At 31.6% G+C, this 23,187-nt stretch overlaps 1 protein-coding gene across 1 annotated transcript; it reads left to right on the forward strand.

Moving 5' to 3' along the window:
- Nucleotides 1–530: 530 nt before the first annotated feature.
- LOC144257029 (complement factor H-like) lies at nucleotides 531–22,679 on the forward strand. Its single transcript, XM_077802952.1, is given in 12 exon segments — nucleotides 531–612; nucleotides 2,528–2,704; nucleotides 3,465–3,647; nucleotides 3,752–3,931; nucleotides 6,382–6,558; nucleotides 11,486–11,668; nucleotides 12,058–12,267; nucleotides 12,956–13,129; nucleotides 13,808–13,984; nucleotides 15,132–15,308; nucleotides 18,087–18,269; nucleotides 22,471–22,679. Coding segments are annotated over 12 exon segments (2,112 nt in total).
- The last annotated feature ends 508 nt before the right edge of the window (nucleotides 22,680–23,187 follow it).

Consider the following 23,187-nt stretch of genomic DNA (forward strand, 5'->3'; position numbering starts at 1 on the left):
CTTTTTCTAGGATTTTGAGATGAAGTATGAGATCATTTATTTGTTGTTTTTTTTCTTTTTTTGAGGAATGAACTCCAAGCAATGAATTTTCCTCTTAGAACTGCTTTCAATGTGTCCCATAGATTCCGATATGTTGTGTCTGTGTTTTCATTCAATTGTGTTTGCTGGAGTTCAAAAGATTCTTAGCTTCCCTTCTCAGCAGTGTTAGGTGGGATTGCTGGGGAGAGAGAGGTAATCCCATAGGTGGAACTCCTGAAGGTGGGCTTTAGATTTAGGTGGGTCTCTAGGTTCTTCACTGAATGCCAATTGGTCTGGAGACTTTATTTTTTTTTTTTTAAAGAGAGAGTGAGAGAGAGGGGGGGACAGAGAGAGAGAATTTTTTAATATTTATTTATTTTTTCTTAGTTCTCGGCGGACACAACATCTTCGTTTGTATGTGGTGCTGAGGATCGAACCCGGGACGCACGCACGCTAGGCGAGCGCGCTACCGCTTGAGCCACATCCCCAGCCCGGTCTGGAGACTTTAAATCATGCACCTCCAGGGATCAGCAATCATCAGTCCATGTTGGAAGACTGCACCCCTGGGATCTCCCCTGGGTTCCACTCATGTGGGTGAGAAGCCAATATTAAGTCCACTACATCACCTGTTGATTCCATGCTTCCTGGTCTTGGGTTCAGTCTCCAAACCCACTCTCTCCCGCCTCACCCTTTTGAATTCCTAGCCAGGCATGTTTCTTCTAGTTGGTTCTGAAAGCATCATGTTTAGAGGGAGAGGGGGAAAGCCAATTGGGTTTCCACAACCAGTTCTCCTCTGTGTAAACCTCTCTCCACATTTGATTTTCTCCTGGTCACTTAGACACACTTTATGTCATGAGTGTGAGTTTTCTAGGCCTGTATTTTGGGACAAACTCGGGTTTTTCAGTAATTAGCTCTCCTGGCTACTGGCCACCACACCATGGCTGAAAAATGGTTCTTTCCTCTGTCCTCTGCGTAAAGTCTGGAGAGATGGTGGCTTCTTACCTATACATGCATACTGTGAAGCACCCCATTCAGTTTAGTTGGGCAGTGTCTTTGATCTCTAAACTTTCTATATCTAGATAAGCCTCAAGTCTACCCCAAATGTGGGCTCCTTTAATTCCTTTTATCACTCCACTTTGGTCATGGAGGGACCACTGTGGCTGGTTCTTCCAGCTGTGGTAGTGGCTGTGGAGCTGGGGATTTCTTCCTTATTTTATTTTATACAACCTTATTTTATACAGTCCCTGATCTGCCTTGAACATCCAGCATTAAATTCCAATAAAACCTCCCCCCACCTTTTTTGTTTTATTTATTTATTTTTTTTTGTACACCCACCTTGCTAAGAAGCTACCTGTCTGCTTTCTTGGTTTCATGCCTTGGGCAGCCACAAGAGTGGCTTCTCTAGTCTGCCATTTTGAAACCCCCTCCAAAGACAAAATGACTTTAATGTAGACGATTGTAATATAATTCAAGGAGAGGAATCCCAGTGACTCTCATTCAAGTGTAGTTTTTTTTTTTCTCAAGTAATCTGCAATACTCAAAAGAATTACAAAATTAATTGGGGTTCTGGGGATTGATTCCAGGTCCTCACACCTGCTAAGCATGAGCTGCATCCCCAGCCCCACAGAAAAAACTTTTAGTTTTTGAAGCATTATTCTTAAAAATAGTTTTTATTGTACATTTAAACTTATAAATGTTTTGGTACTTGAATTTCGATAGTATGCATTTTCTTTCTACCATGGTTCTAATTTTATAATTGCAGCCTTCAATTTTATGAATTTGTAAGGAAGAGGTATTCCAAATAAGAAAAATGATTTTTCAATGTTATTTGCTAGTGTTACCTACTTTTAAAAAATTAAAAATGTGAGAGAATTTTATACAGTATTCCACATTTGAATTAAAATAATTAATAATCATTAATAAAAATTATAATAAAATAATTGAATATTAATGTAAGGATTCAAGACACCTATCAGTTTGACTTTGAACTATTTCTTAATTTGTTTTCTTTATTTGTAATATATTAATTATATAATTTTTTAATGTTACTCTAACTTCAAATACATTAGAGATGCTTTTTAATATAATCTATTTTCTCAATTATATTAAACAGAAAAGCCAGTTTTTAAAAAAATGTACAATTTAAAATTTATACAAAGCAGGTTGATTTAATATGAGAATAATTCTGTATCTTAAGGGTACAAAAATATGACATTAAATTTTACAAATATCAATAATAAGCCAGATTCAGTGAAAACTAGTTGAATTTGCAAGTTAAATTTCAGAACAGATATATTGCCATTCAATATCACCATATTTCTCAGAGTCCTAGAAGAGTAAATTTAGGCAGTGAATAAAACTAATCTGTATCATTTTTTCCAGGAAGAGGATTTGTCTGATACTGTCCTGTATATGCATCACTGAACACCTACCTCATTTTAAAATGACAATGTAAAATGTAATTTGTCAACAATTATATATTCTTATTAAATCATTTTTTTTATTTTAGAAAGGCAATGCAGGATTCCCAAAATGGGAAAATTCTTAATGGCTGATCCCAAGAAAGATAAATATAAAGTTGGAGATTTGTTGAAATTTTCCTGCCGATCAGGACTTACAAGAGTTGGACCAGATTCAGTACAATGCTACCATTTTGGATGGTCCCCGGATATCCCAATATGTAAAGGTGAATATTTATCTTTCGGTTGTAAATATGATGATTAGAATATTGAATATAAACCTTTTTTCTTTCTTCTATTAATTTTTTATTGGCTTCCACTGAAACTGTAATCTAATTAATGAAGTTGTTGATATGTGCTATGTGGCAGAAAGCACAACTAGTTTATTTAAGAATTTAATCACCAATTATTTCTTGAAATTTGTATTTGGAGTATTCATACATACAAATATGGTGGCTGAGACTAGAGAGATTTACTTTGTTACTTTCCATTTTTCCTACACTGCTACCATTAATACTGGACATATTATATAGTACAGGACTTCTCTCAAGTTTCATAGAGTATATCTAAACAATATTTAAACAGTTTATAGTTAATTCAATGGAGTACATTAGAAAATCAGTTAAAGATGTTGATCAAATGCTTGTCTCATTGATGATACTTTCTCAAAAAATTATGATAAAATTTTACTATAGAATTAAAAATTAATATAATTTACACAACCACATTTGCTAACAGTTTGTATGTATCTTCAAAATATCTACATCATTGAAAATATTCAAAGCTTTAAAATATTTCCAATGTTACTATAATAGAATTAATCCAACTTGGAAATATGAATATAATGTAAAAATTTATTTTTAATTAAGAATTTTACAATTAATCATATGAAAAAATAATCAATTAAAAAAGAATTCTCTCCATTTTTCTGGATTTTTTTACGTGCAAGATAGACTATTTAACCATTAACCATTGTTTCTACTATAGATCAAGTACAGTCATGTGGTCCACCTCCTCCACTATTCAATGGGGAAGTTAAAGAAACAAAGAAAGAAGAATAGGGACACAATGTAGTAGTAGAATATAATTGCAATCCTAGATTTTTGATGAAGGGACCTAATAAAATTCAATGTGTTGTTGGAACATGGACAACCTTGCCAAAATGTATTGGTAATATATTAAAAATACTAAATTTAAACTGAAATACTTTTGTATTTATTTAAACATACATACTGTGTCTTCATTATCAACATGTATTTGTGAAATTTACATAGAGGAGGAGAGAACATGTGGAGCTATACCTGAACTTGACCATGGCTTTGCCCAGCCTTCTGACCCTCCTTATCACCACGGGGATTCAGTGGAGTTCCATTGTACAGAAACCTTTACAATGACTGGAGACAGATCAATTACATGTATTAGTGGAATGTGGACCCAACTTCCTCTGTGTGTTGGTAAGACTGCCCTCCTCAAATTCACACTTAATGAAGTTTAAGTTTTATGGAAAAGATATTTGCAATCTACTCATAAAATTAGAGATATCCTTGAAAAAAGTCTAGTCTTAACTATAATGAATTTTATTGCTCAGCATTTAATATGAGTTTCCAGAAGAAATAAATAAAAGTAGTTATAGAATTTATCAATGTTTCTATCCCTATTAATATTATTTACCTTATAAGTGTAAAGCTAGATTTTACTTAATCACATGATTAAAATGTGAATATTCCTTTCCAAAAAATAGAAGTATTTTACATAGATATTATTGTTGTTCTATATGGCACTCTGTCTTTCAAGCCCTGGAGAACAAATAAAGTCCACAAAATACCAACTTGTTACTATCTTTTCCTATAAGAATCTTTCTCTGTCAGAGATTCTGACAAGGATAAATTCTCAGTTTCAAAGTCAGCAAGCTGAAGTTCATGAGCTGCATCACAGGTGTTAGTAACTTAGCAACATTACGTATCTGGTGTTGGGCCAGGAATCAAATATCACTGATTGATTTCACGCTTTCCCTGTTGGTGATCAAGCCTTTGATGACCAAAGGAAAGATTCTTCACTTTTCTCTTAGACTGAGTTCTTTCCTAGATTTCCCTGGGTCCTTCATTTTAAGCCTGTCCTGGGTATCCAGTCTTATTTATTCATTGGATTTCTAGACATAATTAATCTCAGAACAGAGTAGAGTTCCTCCAGAACAGGAATTACCTTTGTTTTGTTCTCATGACATTAAGATGGATTGACATACAGAAGCATTTATTAAGTTTTTGTCAAATGAAACAATGAATTATGTTGATTATTAACATTTTTTGCTAAACACATTTCTGTGAATAAAGTGTCTTCAACACTTGTGGACCTCACCTTATCCTTGTCCTTTTTCATACACAAGTGGTTTTATCTGATTTCATATGGGAGGAAAACTAATATTAGGCATCAGAAACTCTCAACTTTTCATTTTAATTAAACTCAAAGTTGTGCTACAATTATTATTTCTTCTGATCTCAGAGTTTTTCATCCTGTGAGTCATCTTCTGCTTACTGCCTATAGTCTGCTTCATATAAGTCCTTCCAGCTCTCATAGTTTGGTCTATAATTCTACCCTTTCAATATTCATTTTGTACTTTCCACCACTCTAGCTTTTCATACTTCTCAATATATTTATTTACTCCCAAAACCAAAGAAATCCTTTCAGAAACTGATCAAATCCAGGGCACAAACAGTTTCCCTTGACCAAAGATGTTCCTTTAGTTTCTACCTCTTGTTTTTCCTTTCTCAACAATGTGGACCAGCCCCAAGGATGAGACTAATTCTCAAGTCCCCTCATGTACTTTTAAATTTCCCATTTCATTGTTTTGTTTTTAAAGATTGGTTTACAAACTTACTGTGCTTTGGTAGTTACTGATTTTTCTTTGCTCTGTTTATCCTCACTTGACTCTGCTTTTCAAATTGTTAATAACAAATATTTACAGAGACCAATACAGACATTTTATCATTTTCAAAAAGAACTCTCATCTTTCCTGAGTTATTGAAATATATGGTACATTGAAAGCTCTGTTATGAGTTCAATAAGTAGTACTTATTGAACTCATATAACAGAGTCAGCAAAATTTTGTTGTTATGGTATTATAATATTTGATTATAGTATGATCTGGTATACATAATAGTTTCTTAAAGACTCTAAGAATGGAAAAAGAGAGATTATGATTTTAAAGCACCTGATTTCTTTTTTACTTTTTCTTTTTATGATGTAGGGATTGAACTTAGAGCCTGGAAATGACAGGCAAGCCTCTACCACCAAGCTACACTTCTAATGAAAGCACACAATTTCTTATTCCAAGTATTTCCTCTCTCTCTCGGATCATATAACAAATCTGCTTAACTATTCATGTCCTATAAAATATATTTTAGATAGATTTTATTATATTATGTTACTACTCTCAAAAATATGTTTAAATGAACAACTTGTTATATTACATTTCTATAGATGATGTTTTTATTTTAATATTTAAGGATTCTAGATTATAGATAATATAGTGGTGGTTGCAATTAGGAAAACAAATGAATATGAATCTTTTGCACAGGTTTCAAATATGGGACCAAATCTAGTGTTTTTAAAATTTTTTCCAAATTTAGTTCTTTGATAACTATTTAGTATGCAAATCTTCTGAGAAAATGAGTCTCTTGTGCTCTTTCAGTTACCAAAGTACAAAATATCTTTATGACAGGTATTCTCTATAATAGTTCAAAGATAGGACATAAATGCCATCTCATGCAGTGGTGACCAGGAATAATTTGGTTGATAGAATTTAAAGGCACAAATCAAAATTTCATTTGACATTGACTGTACAGCTACTTTATATTGACTTGATTCTTATAATTGGTCTTTTCATGGAAATATTTTCATTTTATAGCAACAGATCAACTTGAGAAGTGTCAAGCACCAAGACTAACTGCAAATGAAGCAAATCAATCAGATAAAAATGAATATAATCATAATTTTAACTTCAGTTACCCATGTAGGGGAAAGTTAGAGCAGAAACATTCAATCTGTGTCAATGGACGATGGGACCCTGAACCAACCTACACAAGTAAGTTCTTATGTACAATGATTTCTAAAATTCATTACATTTTTCCTCACTTATAGAAGTAGTATTTTGTGTTTTTTAAAAATTTAGCTATGTGTTGATATAATTTCTTTTAAAGTTGGAAGGTAATTTTTTTCTCTATCTGCCTTGAAAATTCTGGGTTGTACTGACACTTGCAATTCCAATTGAGTAGCAAAGAGCATTCTAGTCTTTCAGTTTTTTATATCTTTTTCTCTATAATTATAAGGACTAGCTTCAATAGTTTTGAAATTCTGCCATACCAATATATAGGAAATATGGCCATACCAATTTAAAAAAGAAATGTAAGGCATATATTTTAACTTGATAATTTTCTTTTTCTATTTTATTTTGGTAATATTTATTTATTTATTTATTTATGTTTGCATTACAATTCTTAATACACCATTATATCATAATTTATCGTATCTCTGATTATATATAATATATGTTGAGATATTTTTTTTTAAAGGAAACAATTTACATGCAGTGAAGAACACATGTTCTTTTACATTTTCTTCCTGAAGCTTTATAGCTTTATAGTACTAGAATTTAGTTTTATCACCTTATATTAATTTTGAGTACAAGATTAAGTAGCGGTTGTTTTTTTTCTCTGTATGGATAGCCAGTTGTTCAAGCAATATGTATGAAAACGAATCAATTAATATGAAAGTTCTGATTTATTTCAGCACTCTTCATTCAATATTTTACCATAAGTGTCATATTATTTTCGGATTTACATAGGTGCTGTTTATCAAATTGAGGGGGTTTCTTTCTGTTCCTAGTTAGCTGAGAAATTTTGATCATTAGGGGGTGTTGAATAAATGCTAAATACATTTTCTTTATTGATAATACAGTGAATTTTACATGTTTGGTGCACACATACATATAAAAATCTTAAATCTTTCATTCTTTTTAAAAAACATTTATGCTTTTAGTTGTAGATGGATACATATTTTATTTTTATATGGTGCTGAGGATTGAACCCAGTGCCTCACGTATGCTAGGTGAGTGCTCTGCCTCTGAGCCACAACTGCAGCCCTTAAATCTTTCATTCTTGAGGAAAAACTCTACTAGTACATGATGTGATGTAATTCTCAGTTCTACTGTGCTGAATTGTATGTTTGGGCAAGTTATATTTTCATTTCCATGTGTCTTAAGATACTATCTAAATTTTCTTTTGATTTCTTCTTTGGCTTATTGGTTATTTTTATGTTTTAGATAAGTTGTCCCAAAAAAACTCATGTGTGTGAAATGCAGGAATGTTCAGAGATGATATGATTAGGTAATGAGAGCTGTAACCTAATCAGTGGATTAATCCATTTGATGGATTATTAATATGAAAAAACTACTGACTAAAAGTACTGTACTGTACTTCCAGCTTAAAAAGAATTTACATAAGCATGTGACTAAAAACAGGTAAGATATGACTGGAGGAGGCACATCACTGGGGGCATGTCTTTGAGCACTTGAAGTATATTCCATCGCATCATGACTTTGAGACAATTGACACAAAATTTCAGAAAATTCAGAGCATTTGACACAAGCTCCACTCTTCCTTTCTTTGCCCAATAAAAGTCTGGAAACTGGACTTTATTATCAATTGTGTAGCTCTGTGCTGGGGGAGAGGATATGGAAAGACATGAATTTTCCTACTGGATTTGATGCATTTGTTTAGGGCTCACCTGGCATTAAGAGCCTTTCAACCACTTTGTAGATTTCTCTCAAAGAGAATTGGTTCATGTATTGTTGACCAGTGTCTATGGGGAAAAGGAGGATTGAGGATTCCTGATCTGTCACTCCTTTGTTACATTCTTGATATGTTGTCCTCTATCGTGATTCTTTATCATTTTTCTGTTAGTCAGCTTTTCATTGCTGTGATGAAAATACCTGAGAACAGCTTAGGGAAGGAAAAGTTTATTTGGGGCTCACAGTTTCAGAGGTTCAGTTCATGGTTGGCCAAATCCATTGCTCTGAGCCTGACATGAGGCAGGGTATCATAGCAGAGGAGAATTGCTTAAATCATGATAGCTTGGAAGCAAAGAGTGGGGAACCACAGGGATGGTGAACATCCTTTTAGGGTATATTCCTAGTGACACACCTCCTCCACCTTTCTACAGTTACTATTTAGTCCACTCAAACTGGAATGGTTTGATTAGGATAGAGCTGTCACATATCATTTCACCTCTGAACATTTCTGCATCAACATAGGAAGTTTGGGGGCCAAATCATAACAGGTTTTTTTTTCAATTTTATTAATAATTTTAGTAACCAACTTTAACATCCTATTTTTTCCATTTTCTCTCAGATTTAGATTTTTAAAGTTTCAAATTTAAGCTTTGCTAAATTTCTCTCTTCTCTCTTTTTAATTTTGTCAGTTTTCTGTTTACTGTTTTCTTCCTTCTAAAGACTTTGAGTTTAATTTTATTATTACCATTCACCTTTATTTTATTCATTTTTTTCTGTGCATGGTGTTGGGGATATAATCCTTGCACCTCCATCACTAGGCAAGCATTTTATGACTGAGCCAAATTCATAGACCACTGCTACCATTTTAAGTTAGTAATTAATGTGTGAATTTCAATCATCATACATTTGAAATAAAAACTTCAAATTTCCACTTTTTAAAGACCTGCCCTAGCTGTGTCCCACAGTTAGACATATAAATATGTATATGAATATCTAACTATGTATTTTATTTTATTTAAAATGTATTTATTTATAAACTCAAATTATGTATATATAATATATAATTTATATTTAATTTGTATTCCCTTTGAAATATATTCTGATTTTCCTTGTGATTTATCCTTTAGATCAACAATTATTATTTTGAAGTGTGCTCTTTCATTTCCAAATATTTATTTTCTGTAGATAACTTATTCTTATCAGACTGTAGTTATTTAATTCTGTTCTCAGGAAACTATGCAATATTTCAATACTATGATTTTTAAAAAAAAAATTCGACTGTATGTTCTCTATTTTATTTATAGCTCCATTTTCACATAGAAATATGCATATATGGGACTGGGGTTGTGGTTCAGCAGTAGTAGAGCACTTGTGTGTGAGGCCCTGGGTTCGATGCTCAGCATCACATAAAAAAATAAATAAATAAAATAAAGATATTGTGTTCAACTACAACTAAAAAATAAATATTTTTTTAAAATATGCATATATTCTAGTTGTAATATAAGGTTAAAGTGAATAGTGGTTTTCAAATTTATCCATATTGTTTCAAAACTTTACCTATTTTTTCAGTAAGTCATAGCATGAATGGTGTCAATATTGATATGTAGGATTAGGGATTTGCCTTTTTCTTCTTTATTTCTGTCTATTTTTTAGGTATTTTGATATTTTTAGACATATATTCAACATTTGTTTGGACTTGTGAAGTAACCCTTTTATAATTATAAAATATTTATTTCCAAGTTTTTAAACACTTATCCTAAGGTATACACTATCTACTTTTAAGGTAGCCAGGTCATTAAAAAACTAATCATATCTGTGTGATAAAGGAAATCTAGATGAATTTTAAATAATCAACTTCCTAAAGTATTTTCTCTAAACTAAAAGTAAAAAAGTAATGAAAGTGATAACTAGATATCTTGAATGCTCATCTTGCAAATTTGGAAAATTGGAAAACAAACAACTTCATTATCAATTATTTACTACCAAAAATTACTAAATTAAATGACAGTAATTGTAGTATAAACTGAAATCTATGGAACAGATTTAATACAGATATACTTATAGCATTAAAACATACATTAGAAAACAAAGAACAAAATAAAAGCAATATATAAAACACTCTAGAAGCCAAAAAAGAACATACTTAAGGAAAATAGGAAGAATAATTAAACATTATTAATAATTGAGGAAAATAAATTTATGAAAATATGTAATGCAAACATTATTTAAGAATAGAAATTAGAAAACATTATTGATAAAATGTGATTATATTGCCTTAAACAAAAACAGAAACTTTGGAGTAAATAATAATCATGAATCAAGTTTATTCAGTAAACTATCTCCAGGAGCTATTAACAGCATAACACACATTTGAAAAGATTTACAGTATTTCCCAGTGTACACTTGCATAAGGCTTTTAATGAACTAAAAATGCAGTAAAATAGGAGACAGCAAGCTCAAGAAATCAGAGGTCCAATTGCTTTCAGATTCATCCAGAGCCCTCTCCCAGTCAAAAGGGACATAGTTCATCTTCACATGATAAACCATCAAGATACATCTGAGGAATTTAGCTTTATGGGAACTGAGATATAAGTTTGCAGAGGGGTATTTTATACCCTACTAATTGTGTAACTACAGTTAAACTGTGTAGTCATTAAACTGGATATATACCCTCAATTTATATACCTCTAGGCAATGTGAGTGTGCTTCTAAAAGGTAAGTTCAGGAAGGTTGAAACTTCAAATGGCACACTGTAAATTATTTGTAATTATGGTTAATGATCTAGAAGCAATACAAATTGTTTGTTAACTGACTGCAAATTCTTACTCTTGGTAATCAGCTTCTGTTGGTAGATTTCAAAAGGGTTTTATTATAGTCCCAATACATTTGTTCATGTATATTTCTAAAATCACTTTCATTGCATACTTTATTTAATACTTGTGATTAAAAATGTATTAATCAGTTAAGATTATCTAAAGATTACAAATAATAAGTTTCTTGTAAATAAAGAAGTTTGCTTAAAAAAGAAGAAATGGGAGGACCATCAAAATAGGTAATATTAAACTGCCATCCAAATTGAAAAGTATAACATATATAAATATGGAACATAATTACATCATCATTTTGTGATACATAGTTATTGAATTTTCTATTTTTGTAAAGTATTTTAATATATGTAAATTACTATTTTTTATTCAAGAAATCTAATTTTAATATTTTCTAGAAGTGGAGATAAACTTCTGCCCACCTCCACCTCAGATTCCCAATGCTGAAGATATGAAAACCACAGTGAAATATCAGGATGGAGAAAAAGTATCTGTTCTTTGCAAAGAAAATTATCTGATTAAGGAAGCAAAAGAAATTGTGTGCAAAAATGGAAGATGGCAGTCAATACCACGCTGCGTTGGTCAGTACTGTGAAATTTGCTTTATAACATGCTTTCAGTTGAAGTTAATAATCCCCTCTGCTTTGTGTAAATGAAAAAGATGAAGACCTTTTCTATTTCTCTATCTATTACACTTGATCCTAAAACTGTAAGTTATGATCTAGGTTCATAAACCAGTCACCATCTTTCATTTCTGTCAACAAAATTGGACAACACTTTGGGATATTATGTAACTAGCTGATAAATTCCTATTTATGAATATTTTTCATATAAGAGACACAAATCAAGGGAGATATTGGGCAAGAGGATAGCATAGATGTTTTGATGACAGGCTTAAATAGTATTTGATTTTAGTTTTAATTTAAACATTTTATTTATCTTTGACCCTTTGATTTCTGTTTTTCATACAGAAAAACTTTCATGTTCTCAACCACCTGACATAGACCATAGAAGAATTAGTCCATCTAGATCTTCAGAAAAAAGGAAAGAAGCAATTGAATCCAGACAGTATGCACATGGCACTAAACTGAATTATATTTGTGAAGATGGTTTCACAACCTCTGAGGAGGATGAGATAACATGCTACATGCGCAAATGGAGTCCTCCACCTCAGTGTGTAGGTGAGGACTGCATGAAAACTCGAATTCTGATTTGAGAATACAAATACTTAAATAATTGAGAGTATAAATAATTGAATATAATATGCTTTTGTATAGAATAATATAGATTATCATATGTATTTAATCATTTAAATACTTTACCATTAAAATACTATTGCATTATTGAATCAATCCTATTTTTATTAATTTTATTGGTTCATTATAGAGTCAGTTTTTAATTTGGCATTTCTTTTTAAGAGAATATAACATGTAGTGAATTTAAATTTATGTAACTTGTAGTGTTTGCTTGGCAAACAAGATTTTAAATATTTTAAAAATATTTTTCTTACAGTGTTCCTTCTGATGTCTTACAATACTTGGTAAATCCATCTCATCAATTTATTCAATGTTATTAATTCTGAGTATGTTTCTGTTTTTCACTCATGGTTGATTAGAGAAGCTCTGGTGATCTCTTAAAAGCATCAACATATTTTATTTCAATTTCTTGCTCATGTTTTTACAGTTTGAGAGGTGGACATACATGAGAAAGGTGGACTTAAGAAGCCTTCATGCACATTCGCTGTGACTTTATAATAGCTTATTTATTATTATTTCTTTTCAAAAACTGTGAAATATCAAAATTGACCTATAAAATTGAATTTCTGAGTTGTAAAACATGGATTCATCCTTTCATTATTTTATTTTTTAGGACTTCCTTGTGAACCTCCACCTTCCATTCCTAATGGTGTTGTGTCTCATGAGTTAGACAGGTACCCATATGGACAAGAAGTTATTTACAATTGTTCTGAAGGTTTTGGGATTGATGGACCTGCATTTATAAAATGTTTAGGAGGAAAATGGTCTTCCCCACCAGAATGCAAAAGTACAGTGTATTTAATTTTATAATATGTGTGATAGATTCCCTCATTCAAAGTATAAGTGGTACAAATAAAAAAGTAAGCTGTTATTCTAGAATTTTACAAGGTACCTGAAGTTTCTTGAGTCTGGCAGAGAATTATAACCTAGTAATTAAAAAATGTTTGACAGTAAGAGCCAAATTGTTTCATTGTCACATCATTTTGTGTAAACATTTAGCATCCTCTAATGTACATTCTCAGAATTCTTATCTCTCTCTGTTCCTAGAAAAACTGGTCCCTACTCATCCATCTCATGTTCAGTTCATCACCAATCTCACTACAAAATATATATTTCATAAAACTTTGAAATAATTATTGTAAGTAATTCACATTTGCAGAAGCCAAAAGTAGAAATACATAAATTTACATGTGGCAACTGTGGGCAAAAAATAATTTGAATGTAAAAATCTGATCTAAAGCATTAGAACTACTAATATTTCTTCAAGCATCATTCCTATCTTATATGTTTGATAAATTTAGAACAGTTCAATTGAAGTCAAAACATCATATTTTGCCAAGGTGTAAAAAGTATATTATTCATTATTCATTGGTTCTATAGGTAGCTAAGTATTATTTTAGAATATTACTATTAAATATTACATATTTTTAATTTAGTGAACAAATACATGTTTTTTTTCTTTAAGGAACAGATTGTTTTAATTTACCCAACTTTGATGATGCCACACTTTTAGGAGAAAGGAAAGAATCATATAAGTCAGGAGATCAAGTGACTTACAGATGTCCAAAATTTTACCAAGTGGAAGGGTCCAATACTATAACATGTATTAATGGCAAATGGATAGGAAAGTCAATGTGCAAAGGTACGTTGATGGCATTATAAATTTATGTATAGTGTCTTATGAAATATTAAATTTTCTATACCATTCTTAAAAATGAGTATAGGTTAATTTTCAGGCCAAGACAAAGTAAGTTTAAGATTAGAAATAATCTAATTATTTAGGTTGGAATTAAATATATAGTGGCTAATCTCATAGTTCAATGTATACCAAAGAGTTCCCAGAGTGTGGTCCCAAGACCAGCAGCATCAAATTTTGAACAGATTTTTATGAATTCAAATGAAAATTCCTGAGGTCACCTTAGGCCTACTGGAAAAAATAATCATGAGATATGACTTGAAATTATTCATCAAGTTCCCCAAAGGATTTTACATACTCCTCAATTTGGGAACCATTGCTATTGTCTGTTATTACTAACCATGCACCTAAAACTCTCTGAGGAATTACACATAGTTTATCATAGTATCCAAAAGCACTTATAAATAAATTTAAAAAGCTATTTTTCTATAAATATAGTTGTACTTTTCTGGTACTTTCCCACATCCTTAGTTTTTTAATTGATAATCTGCCTCTTTTTTAAAGATTTACTTAACATTTTTTTTGCTTTTATTGGTGCATTATAGTTGTACATAACATCTATAAATTGTGTTTTAAGAATAACAAATTATTCTTCAAACTATGTTTTTAATTCTTGACTTATTCTCTAAAGAGATGCATCTTTCAGTTTTTATTTTAAGAGGCTAAAATGTTAATTAAAGAGCAAGATAATTGTATACCAAAGAGTGATGCTATATAATCTTGTTACTCTTATTTTTTGTTGAATTTTAAAATTCATGTTGCACTTATGGACTTTGTAATATTTGTTGTACTCAACTCAAGGGGAAATATTTCATTCTCAGTGGCTTTTAAGGGGATAAAATATCTATCAGTGTTCTAGTGAAGGATAGCGAAGAGATTTAAAGGCATGAAAGGTTAGCTCTGACAAAAAAATATTGCTATATCTTCTTTTCCTTGTATTACATGTGAATTTATTAAAATCAGAAAAGTTCTTCATGACAAAGTATCTATTAATCTTCAATCCTATTTAAAATTGAGTATTCAGAATCTTATTCATTGTTTAGCTACTCAAAATGAACACTAGGTGGAGATACTTTCTTTTCTTTCTATTCAGATATTTCCTGTGTGAATCCACCCAAAGTGGAAAATGCTAATATAATATCAAACCAGATGCTTAAGTATCCATCTGGTGAGAGAGTACGTTATGAATGTATCAAACCTTTTGAAATATTTGGGGAAGTAGAAGTGATGTGTCTAAATGGAACTTGGACAGAGCCACCTCAGTGCAAAGGTAGAAAATCATATTTTCTAATTTTTCTTTGCTTGAGGACATAATGTGAGTAAAATATGTTGATAAAAATAAAGTCAAGTCATTCTTAGGGATTATATTTTTTTCAAATGCAAATAATATGATATTGCTAAAGATTTATTTTCTGGCAAAATGAACTAAGAAATATGGTGTATTTTTTTCAAGACACATTTAACCAGATTAATAGAACAGTTACAGTCTGAGAAAATTCCTCATCTTAAACGTTAAGACACTTAGTAAATTTTGACAACTCCAAGAGATATCTACTTTGAGAAACAGAAAATAGGTCATTGAAGACTGATCATAGAATATAAATATACATTTGGGCATCTTCAGTATATAGAGTATATTTGAAAATATGTGACTGAGACCAGCCAGGGAATCACTATTTTTATAAAAATAAGTTTGGATATTAGGTCATCAGCATTCTAATATTCAGAATTCAGGAAATGAATAATGGAGATATTATATCATCCATTTCTATTTTTAAAAATTAATTTTTCCTAATTTATTTTCTCTCACTTTACTTTGATTCTACCTTTGGCTAATGGTGAAGTCAGTTTTATGTAAACCACAGAATTAGGTCTCCTTTATGTATCTATCTTGCCCTACTTGCTCTTTCCTCTAGTATATTTAGATCATTTATATTTAAAATAAATACTGGGCTTTTTGTTTCTTGTTTAATTTGTTTATTTTCTCTATTTCTCATTCTTGTTTCTGATCGCTTCCATTATTTTCAGGGAACAGTTTAAAAGAATTTCATTTTGATTTATCTTTCTGGTTTTGAGTGTAGCTCTATGATAGCTTATCCCACTACCTTTCTTTTTAAAAATGTTGCTTTAGGAATTACAATATATACATAATATATTTGCAACTTACCACTCTACTAGTAATGGCATTTCATTTTTGATCAAAACATGAGAAGCTTGCTTCCATTTAAATCCATTTACCCTTTAGTATTTCCTGTTCATACAGTGAACATTATTATCAAATGATATAATTTTCTTTCAAACATCAAACAAATAAACATAAAAGAACAAACTGAGGAGGAAAAAGTCTATTATATTATATATTCTTCCTTTTAGCAATTACAGGGGCGAGAAAATGATACTTAATTGCTAAAAGGAAGAATTATAATATAATAGACTTTTTCCTCCTTAGTTTGTTCATTTGTTTGATAACTCAATTATCCTTTCTTCCTTCTTTCTCCAACATTTTCTTTTCCTCTAAAGGTCTCTGAAGTTTGATTCATTGATTGACTTTTTCAGTCTATTTTCACACTGGGTAATTTATGTTGTTATATCTTGAAGTGCATGGATTTATCCTTCTGTCATCCTCAAACTGTTCAGTCTGTACAGTGAGACATTTTGTTTTGTTTTTAATTTGTTATATATCTGTTCTAAACCCTACTGAGCTTTTAAGAAACATTGACTATCAATATCTTTATCACATCAGTATTCTCTTTTATCATCTTTTTTGTTTGTTAATGTTTCTGATCCTTAAATTGATGAGTAATTTTTAATTTTACACTTGATATTTTAGGTATTACATTTGAGACTCACCCATTTTATTTAAATTTCCTGTTCAGTAGTTCTCCATTACAGCCATGCTGGATTTAAGTCCAGGTTTCTCATTTAGCCTCTACAGGCATACAGTATCTGTTCTGCCACCCCTATATGTGGGTGGTCTCTGGTCATCAGTGCCTTATGATGTTTTTATGATTTTCTCTAGATTAGGTCATGTATTGTTTTAAAGATCTCTTAGACTAGCAAGGCCGCTCCCTTCCTTGTCCTTAGGTTAAAGGGATGAGACTCTGCATGAGCTTTTCCTTATTTATCTCTACTTGATATCATTTCTGAGATTACCAATCTTTTCCAGTGCTCCATCTAGAACACACAAGAGCCCAAAAGTGAACTCATATAACAACCTATTTGCCATTCCTTGAGTCCTGAAGTTCCTAGCCAGAGTGAATTCTCTGTACCTTCTAGAGTCTTCTTATATTGGCATTTAAAATTTATTATGTCCAAGATTATAAATAATGCTTAGCAAAAGGGGAAGGGAGGGGCCTTGGGGATAGGAAAGACAGTGGAAAGAGATGGACATCATTACCCTAAGTACATGTATGAAGACAAGAATGGTGTGACTCTACTTTGTATATAGAGATATGAAAAATTATTCTCTATATGTGTCATATGAATTGTAATGTATTCTGCTGTCACATATAACAAATCAATATTTTTAAAAAATTCCAACATACAAAACCTGAAAAAAAGGAATAGGTGACAATGATTTTTACTCATCTTGTCCAGATTAGGAAGGCAATATTTCCCTATTATTTTCTACAAATTTACTTCCTTTGAACTTTTTTCAAGGAGTTTTTATTTCTTTTGTAATAAAAAGGAAAATTAAAAAGAAGTCAGAAGGGACACAATAAATACTGCGTAATGTCCTATATAATAAGAAACTTTCTTAGTTTGTCCTCACTATCTACCTGTTCAGCATTTATATATTTACACTTTTTTTAGTATTGAATCACTATAAAGCAGACACATTTGTTGATGGTTTATATGCGCCTTCAGTGAGATGAAAAGAAGAGCTTAAAATGTAACTCTCATTTTCTATGATTAAGATTTCTGTGAGCAATCATTTGTTACCAGAAATCATGAAATCTTGATGCTATCTAGAGTGATGTTTGTGCTGGCTTTAATTGTATCCTGTATTTTGATTTGTTCTCTCATAAATGAAATGATATTTTTCCAGATTCCACAGGAAAATGTGGGCCTCCTCCACCTATTGACAATGGAGACCTCACTTCATTCCCATTACCAGTATATCCTACGGGTTCATCAGTTGAATATCAGTGCCAATCCTTATATCAACTTGAGGGTAGCAAGACAGTAATATGTAGAAACGGAAAGTGGTCAAACCCACCAAAATGTTTACGTAAGTACTTCAGTAATCTCATGGGACCTGGGAAAATCAGCATCTTGAGTATGATACTTTTCTGTGTAAAATAGCAATAATTCACATATTAAAAAATAAATATTCTGTGGAATGCTTCTCTACCAAATATTCATGTGTGAGGAAATAAAGATTAATAAGTTACTTTTATTTTAAAATAATTAATAAATACAATTATATATATATATTTAAATTTTTTATTAGCATGTAATAGTTGCCCTTATTAATGGGGGTCAGTGTGATATTTCTATATATGCATACACTCAGCATGATCATATCCAACCTCTATTTACCCACCCTATATCCCTTCTCAACCTCTATTGGTCACTATTCTACATTCAGGTCACCCTTTTTAATATTCCAGATATGAGAGAGAATATATGGGTCTTATCTTTCTGTGTCTGGCCTATTTTGCTTAACATAATGTCCTCCAGTTCTATCCATTTTGCTGTAAATGTCAAGAGCCAATTCTTCTTTGTAGCAGAATAATATTCCCTTGTGTAAATATACTACATTGTCTTTATCTCCTCATCTATTGATAACCACATGTTCTCATTCAATATCTTAGCTACTGTGAATAACACTGCATGGGCATGCAGATATCCCTTTGGTATGCTGATTTCTTTTCCTGTGGATATGTACTTAGAAGGAGGATAGCTGGGTCATAGAGCATATCTAATTTAAGTTTTTTGAGAAAACTTCTGCTCTCTATAATGATCCTACCAATTTAAATTCCCACCAAGAGAGTGTAAGTGTTCTTTTTCTCTCACATCGTCAGAAACATTTATTAATTTTAGGGTTTATTGTTAATAATAGACCCTCTAACTGGAGCGATATGGTATCTCATTGTAGTTTTCATCTTGATTTCCCTGATGGCTAATGATATTGAGTGGTTTTTTTTTTCATGTATTTTTGACTGTTTGTACTTCTTTGAGATATGTCTATTCACAAATCATTTGTCCAATGTTTAATTGGATTACTGTTTTTAGTTTTTTGAGGTCATTATACATTCTAGGTATTAACCCTTTGTGAGACGCTTAGCTGAAAGTCTTTTTCCCATTCCATGGCTCGTCTCATTCTGTTGACTGTTTCTTTAGCTGTGCAGAAGGTTTTTCAATTTAATATATCAACTTTGTCAATTTTTGCTTTTGTTTCTTGTGTTTTTGTGGTTCTATCCAGAAAATTGTTGCTTGAACCAGTTTCTTATTTCTCCATATTTTCTCCTAGTAGTTTTAGAGTTTTCAGGTTTTACATTTAAGCCTGTGTGCATTTTGAATTTAATTTTGTACATGGAAAGAGGAATCAAGATTCAATCATCTGTATGTGGATATCCATTTTTAGCATCATTTATTGAAGAGGTGGTCCTTTACCAAATGTTTTCTTTTTTGGAAACTTTGTTAAGAAACAGCAGATATAGATGCATGGATATATCTATATCTATCTATCTATAAATACACATATATATGTATACACACACATACAGAGAGAGAGAGAGAGAGAGAGAAGGAGAGTGTGTCTCTATTCTGTAGCATCGGTCATTGTATCTATTCTTATGCAAATACTATGCTCTTTTGGTTGCTATGGTACTGTAGTATGTCTTGAAATAAGTTATTGTGATGCTTACAGCCTTTGTGTATTTATTTTTTTCTCAAGATTTCATTAGCTCTTCAGGGTCTTTCGTGCTTCCATATGAATTTTAGAATTTTCTTCTCTAGTTCTGTGAGGAATATCTTTCATATTTTAATGGGAATGGCTTTTAATCTGTAAATTGCTTAAGGTATTATTGCTGAAGGAATATATGCTTAAGGTATTATTACCAGCACTAATTCTTCCAATCCATGAGCATGGAAAGTTTCTTATTTATTTTGTATCTTCTTCAATTTCCTTAATCAGTGTGTGGTAGATGTCTTTTGTTCTTTGCTGTTTTGTTTGCTGTTGTAAAGATTAGTGAATGAGATTGTTTTTATTATTTGGTTCTCAGCACATTCATTATTGGTGTATAAACATCTCACTGATTTTTGTATATTGATTTGTATCTTGCTACCTTAATGACTTTATCCATTCTAATAGTCTTTTGGTGGAATCTTTGGGGTGTTTTTTTATATATATATTTAAACATATACATCTGCAGACACAAATAATTTGACTTCTCTCCTTTCAATTTGTATGCCCTTTATTTCTCTTATTTAGCTATTCTGACTAAAATTTCTGGTACTTTACTGAATAAGAGCAGGGAGAATAGATACCCTTGTTCCTGATATTAGAGGAAATGTTTTCAATTTTTCTCACTTCCAGTATATTGCCTATGGCTATGTCTTGTATGGTCTTTATGATGCTGAGGTATGATCTTCCCAAACCTTATTTGCTCAGGACTTTTATCAGGAAGTGATATTAAAATTATTCAAATGCATTTTCTATATCTATTAATCACATGATTTTTATCCTTCATTCTGTTAATGGGATGTATTATGTTTATTGATCTGAATATGTTGAACCATCCTTTCATCTCTGGGATGGAACCAATTTGATTATGGTAAATAATTTTTATGATTCTCTGTTGAATCACATTCAGATTTACTCATATTTTATTGAGAAATTTTACATCTATGTCCATCAGGTTATTAGTCTACAGTTTCTTTTATCTTGTGTTCTTGTTGCTATGATACCAGGGTAATGCTAGCCTCAAGGAATGGGCTGGGAATGATTCTCTTTCAAATCTTCACAATAAATTTGAAAGAAATTGAATTAGTTCTTCTTTAAAGATTTCAAAAAATTAATCAGTAAAGGCATCTAGTCATGGGCTTTCCTCAACTTTTTATTACTGATTCAATCTCATTATTCATTATTGATCTCTTCTGGTTTATATGTTTTCGTGGTTTAATTTTGGCAGAATCTATGTGTCTAAAAATTTATAAATTCCTTCTAGGTTCTCTAATTTGCTGGCATACATTTCTCATAATAATCCCTAATGACTCTTTGTATTTCTGAGGTATTGGTTGTAATGTCTTTTTTTTCCCATCTCTTATTTTGTTTGAGTCATCTCTTTTTCTTGGTTAGTCTTATTAAAGGTATGTTCATTGTTCTTACCTTTTATGATAACCAACTTTTTGTTTCTGAAAGAACGAACAAGGCTTGTCGTCAGAGAAAATGCCCGTTTATTGAGGAGCAGCTCCGCATATTTATAGAGCCGGGGGTGGTTTGACAATTATGACAGTTTAAAGGTTGAAGGGTTTGACAGTTGGCATGGGGTGCTTTCTGATTGGTGGGTAAGGATCATGTGGGTCAGCAGGGCTAGTCTGATTGGTGGGTAAGGATCATGTGAGCCAGCAGGCTAGTCTGATTGGTGGGTAAGGATCATGTGAGCCAGCAAGGCTAGTCTGATTGGTGGGTAAGGATCATGTGAGCCAGCAGGGCTAAGTCTGATTGGTGGGTAAGGATCATGTGACCCAGCACGGCTCACCATTGTATGGCTCTTCTCAGGGGATGGGGAAGTTAGTCTTTTGAGCCGGGGCGGCTCCCAACAGTTTCATTAGTCTTTTATACTGCTTATGTATGTGACGCCCTCTCTATCTTATACATTATATAACTGAAAATTTGTAGCATTTGACCAATAGGGCTTGTGCATGTAAGGAAAGAACTCTACCAACAGAGCTATATCCCTAGGCTTTTGACCAATATTTTAATTAAAGAAAAACCAGCCAGTCATGATAGTGCACTCTTGTAATCCCAGAAACATGGGATCCTGAGGCAGGATGATCACTATTTTAAGGCAAGTCTCAATAATTTAATGAGACCTTGTCTAACAATAATAATAAAAGAAAGGAATGTGGATGTAGTTCAGGGATAAAGTGCCCCTGGTTTCAATCTCCAGTCCAAAAAAGAAAAACAAGATCAGCCATGATACCATAATGGTTTTACACTCTAAAATGCCAAGCTCTTAATATGATAAATGATCTTAAGAATTGGTAATAAAATATAATTATCACAAATTAACCACCTAATTCTTACATCATTTACTACTTTAACTTTATTTTAATCTATCTGGTATTCACACAGAATTTGTTCAGGAAGAGTTTTCAGGAAGAATTTCTGAAATATTAAAAACATTCTACTTGAAAACTCCAAAGTCTTGGTAAAAGACTCATATCTAACTTAATATATTATACTCATTTATTTCTTTCAGGTGCATGTGTAATATCAGAAGAAATCATGGAAAGTTATCACATAACCTTAAGATGGAAAGGACATCAAAAGCTTTATTCTTCATCAGGGGACACAGTTGAATTTGTGTGTAAATATGGATATTCTGCATCAACGCGAAATCAATCATTTCGTACAAGGTGTATTGATGGTCACCTGGAATATCTCGCTTGTATTAAGAGATACTCTTAATTTCATTAAAATGTGCACTTAAATTCAGAATTTTTATTATTAATCTAGTTTTCAATTTTATTTTAAAGTATTGTTTAACTCATTTTTATTCATAAATTAGAATTTGTGTTGATACCTGCTAATGTGTTTAGAATCTGAGAGGATAGAGCCGCACATCTTAAAAGCACTGCATTGAAATTTGGCAAACCAAAGTACCATGCATTTCTATTCATAAAACATCTATCCAAGAAATTAGATGCAATTACTTCCATGCTTGTCTGTATCCCTCATTCTCCAAACTGAAAGTTTTCTACATAACTTTTGGGGCTCTCTGAGACTCTGTTTCACAGTGCATGAAAAGATAGACTCTCCATCTTCAAAATTATAAAATTCAGAAAGATCTAAAACCCAAACTAAGTCATGACTTATTTTAGTAAAAAATATAATCAATTACTAAGTATTACTTATCCATAAGCAAATGTAAAAAGATGACATGTGAGCTTCTAAAATATATGAATCTAGTACATTT

Source organism: Urocitellus parryii, chromosome 9 (assembly GCF_045843805.1).
Source record: "Urocitellus parryii isolate mUroPar1 chromosome 9, mUroPar1.hap1, whole genome shotgun sequence".
Taxonomy (NCBI): domain Eukaryota; kingdom Metazoa; phylum Chordata; class Mammalia; order Rodentia; family Sciuridae; genus Urocitellus; species Urocitellus parryii.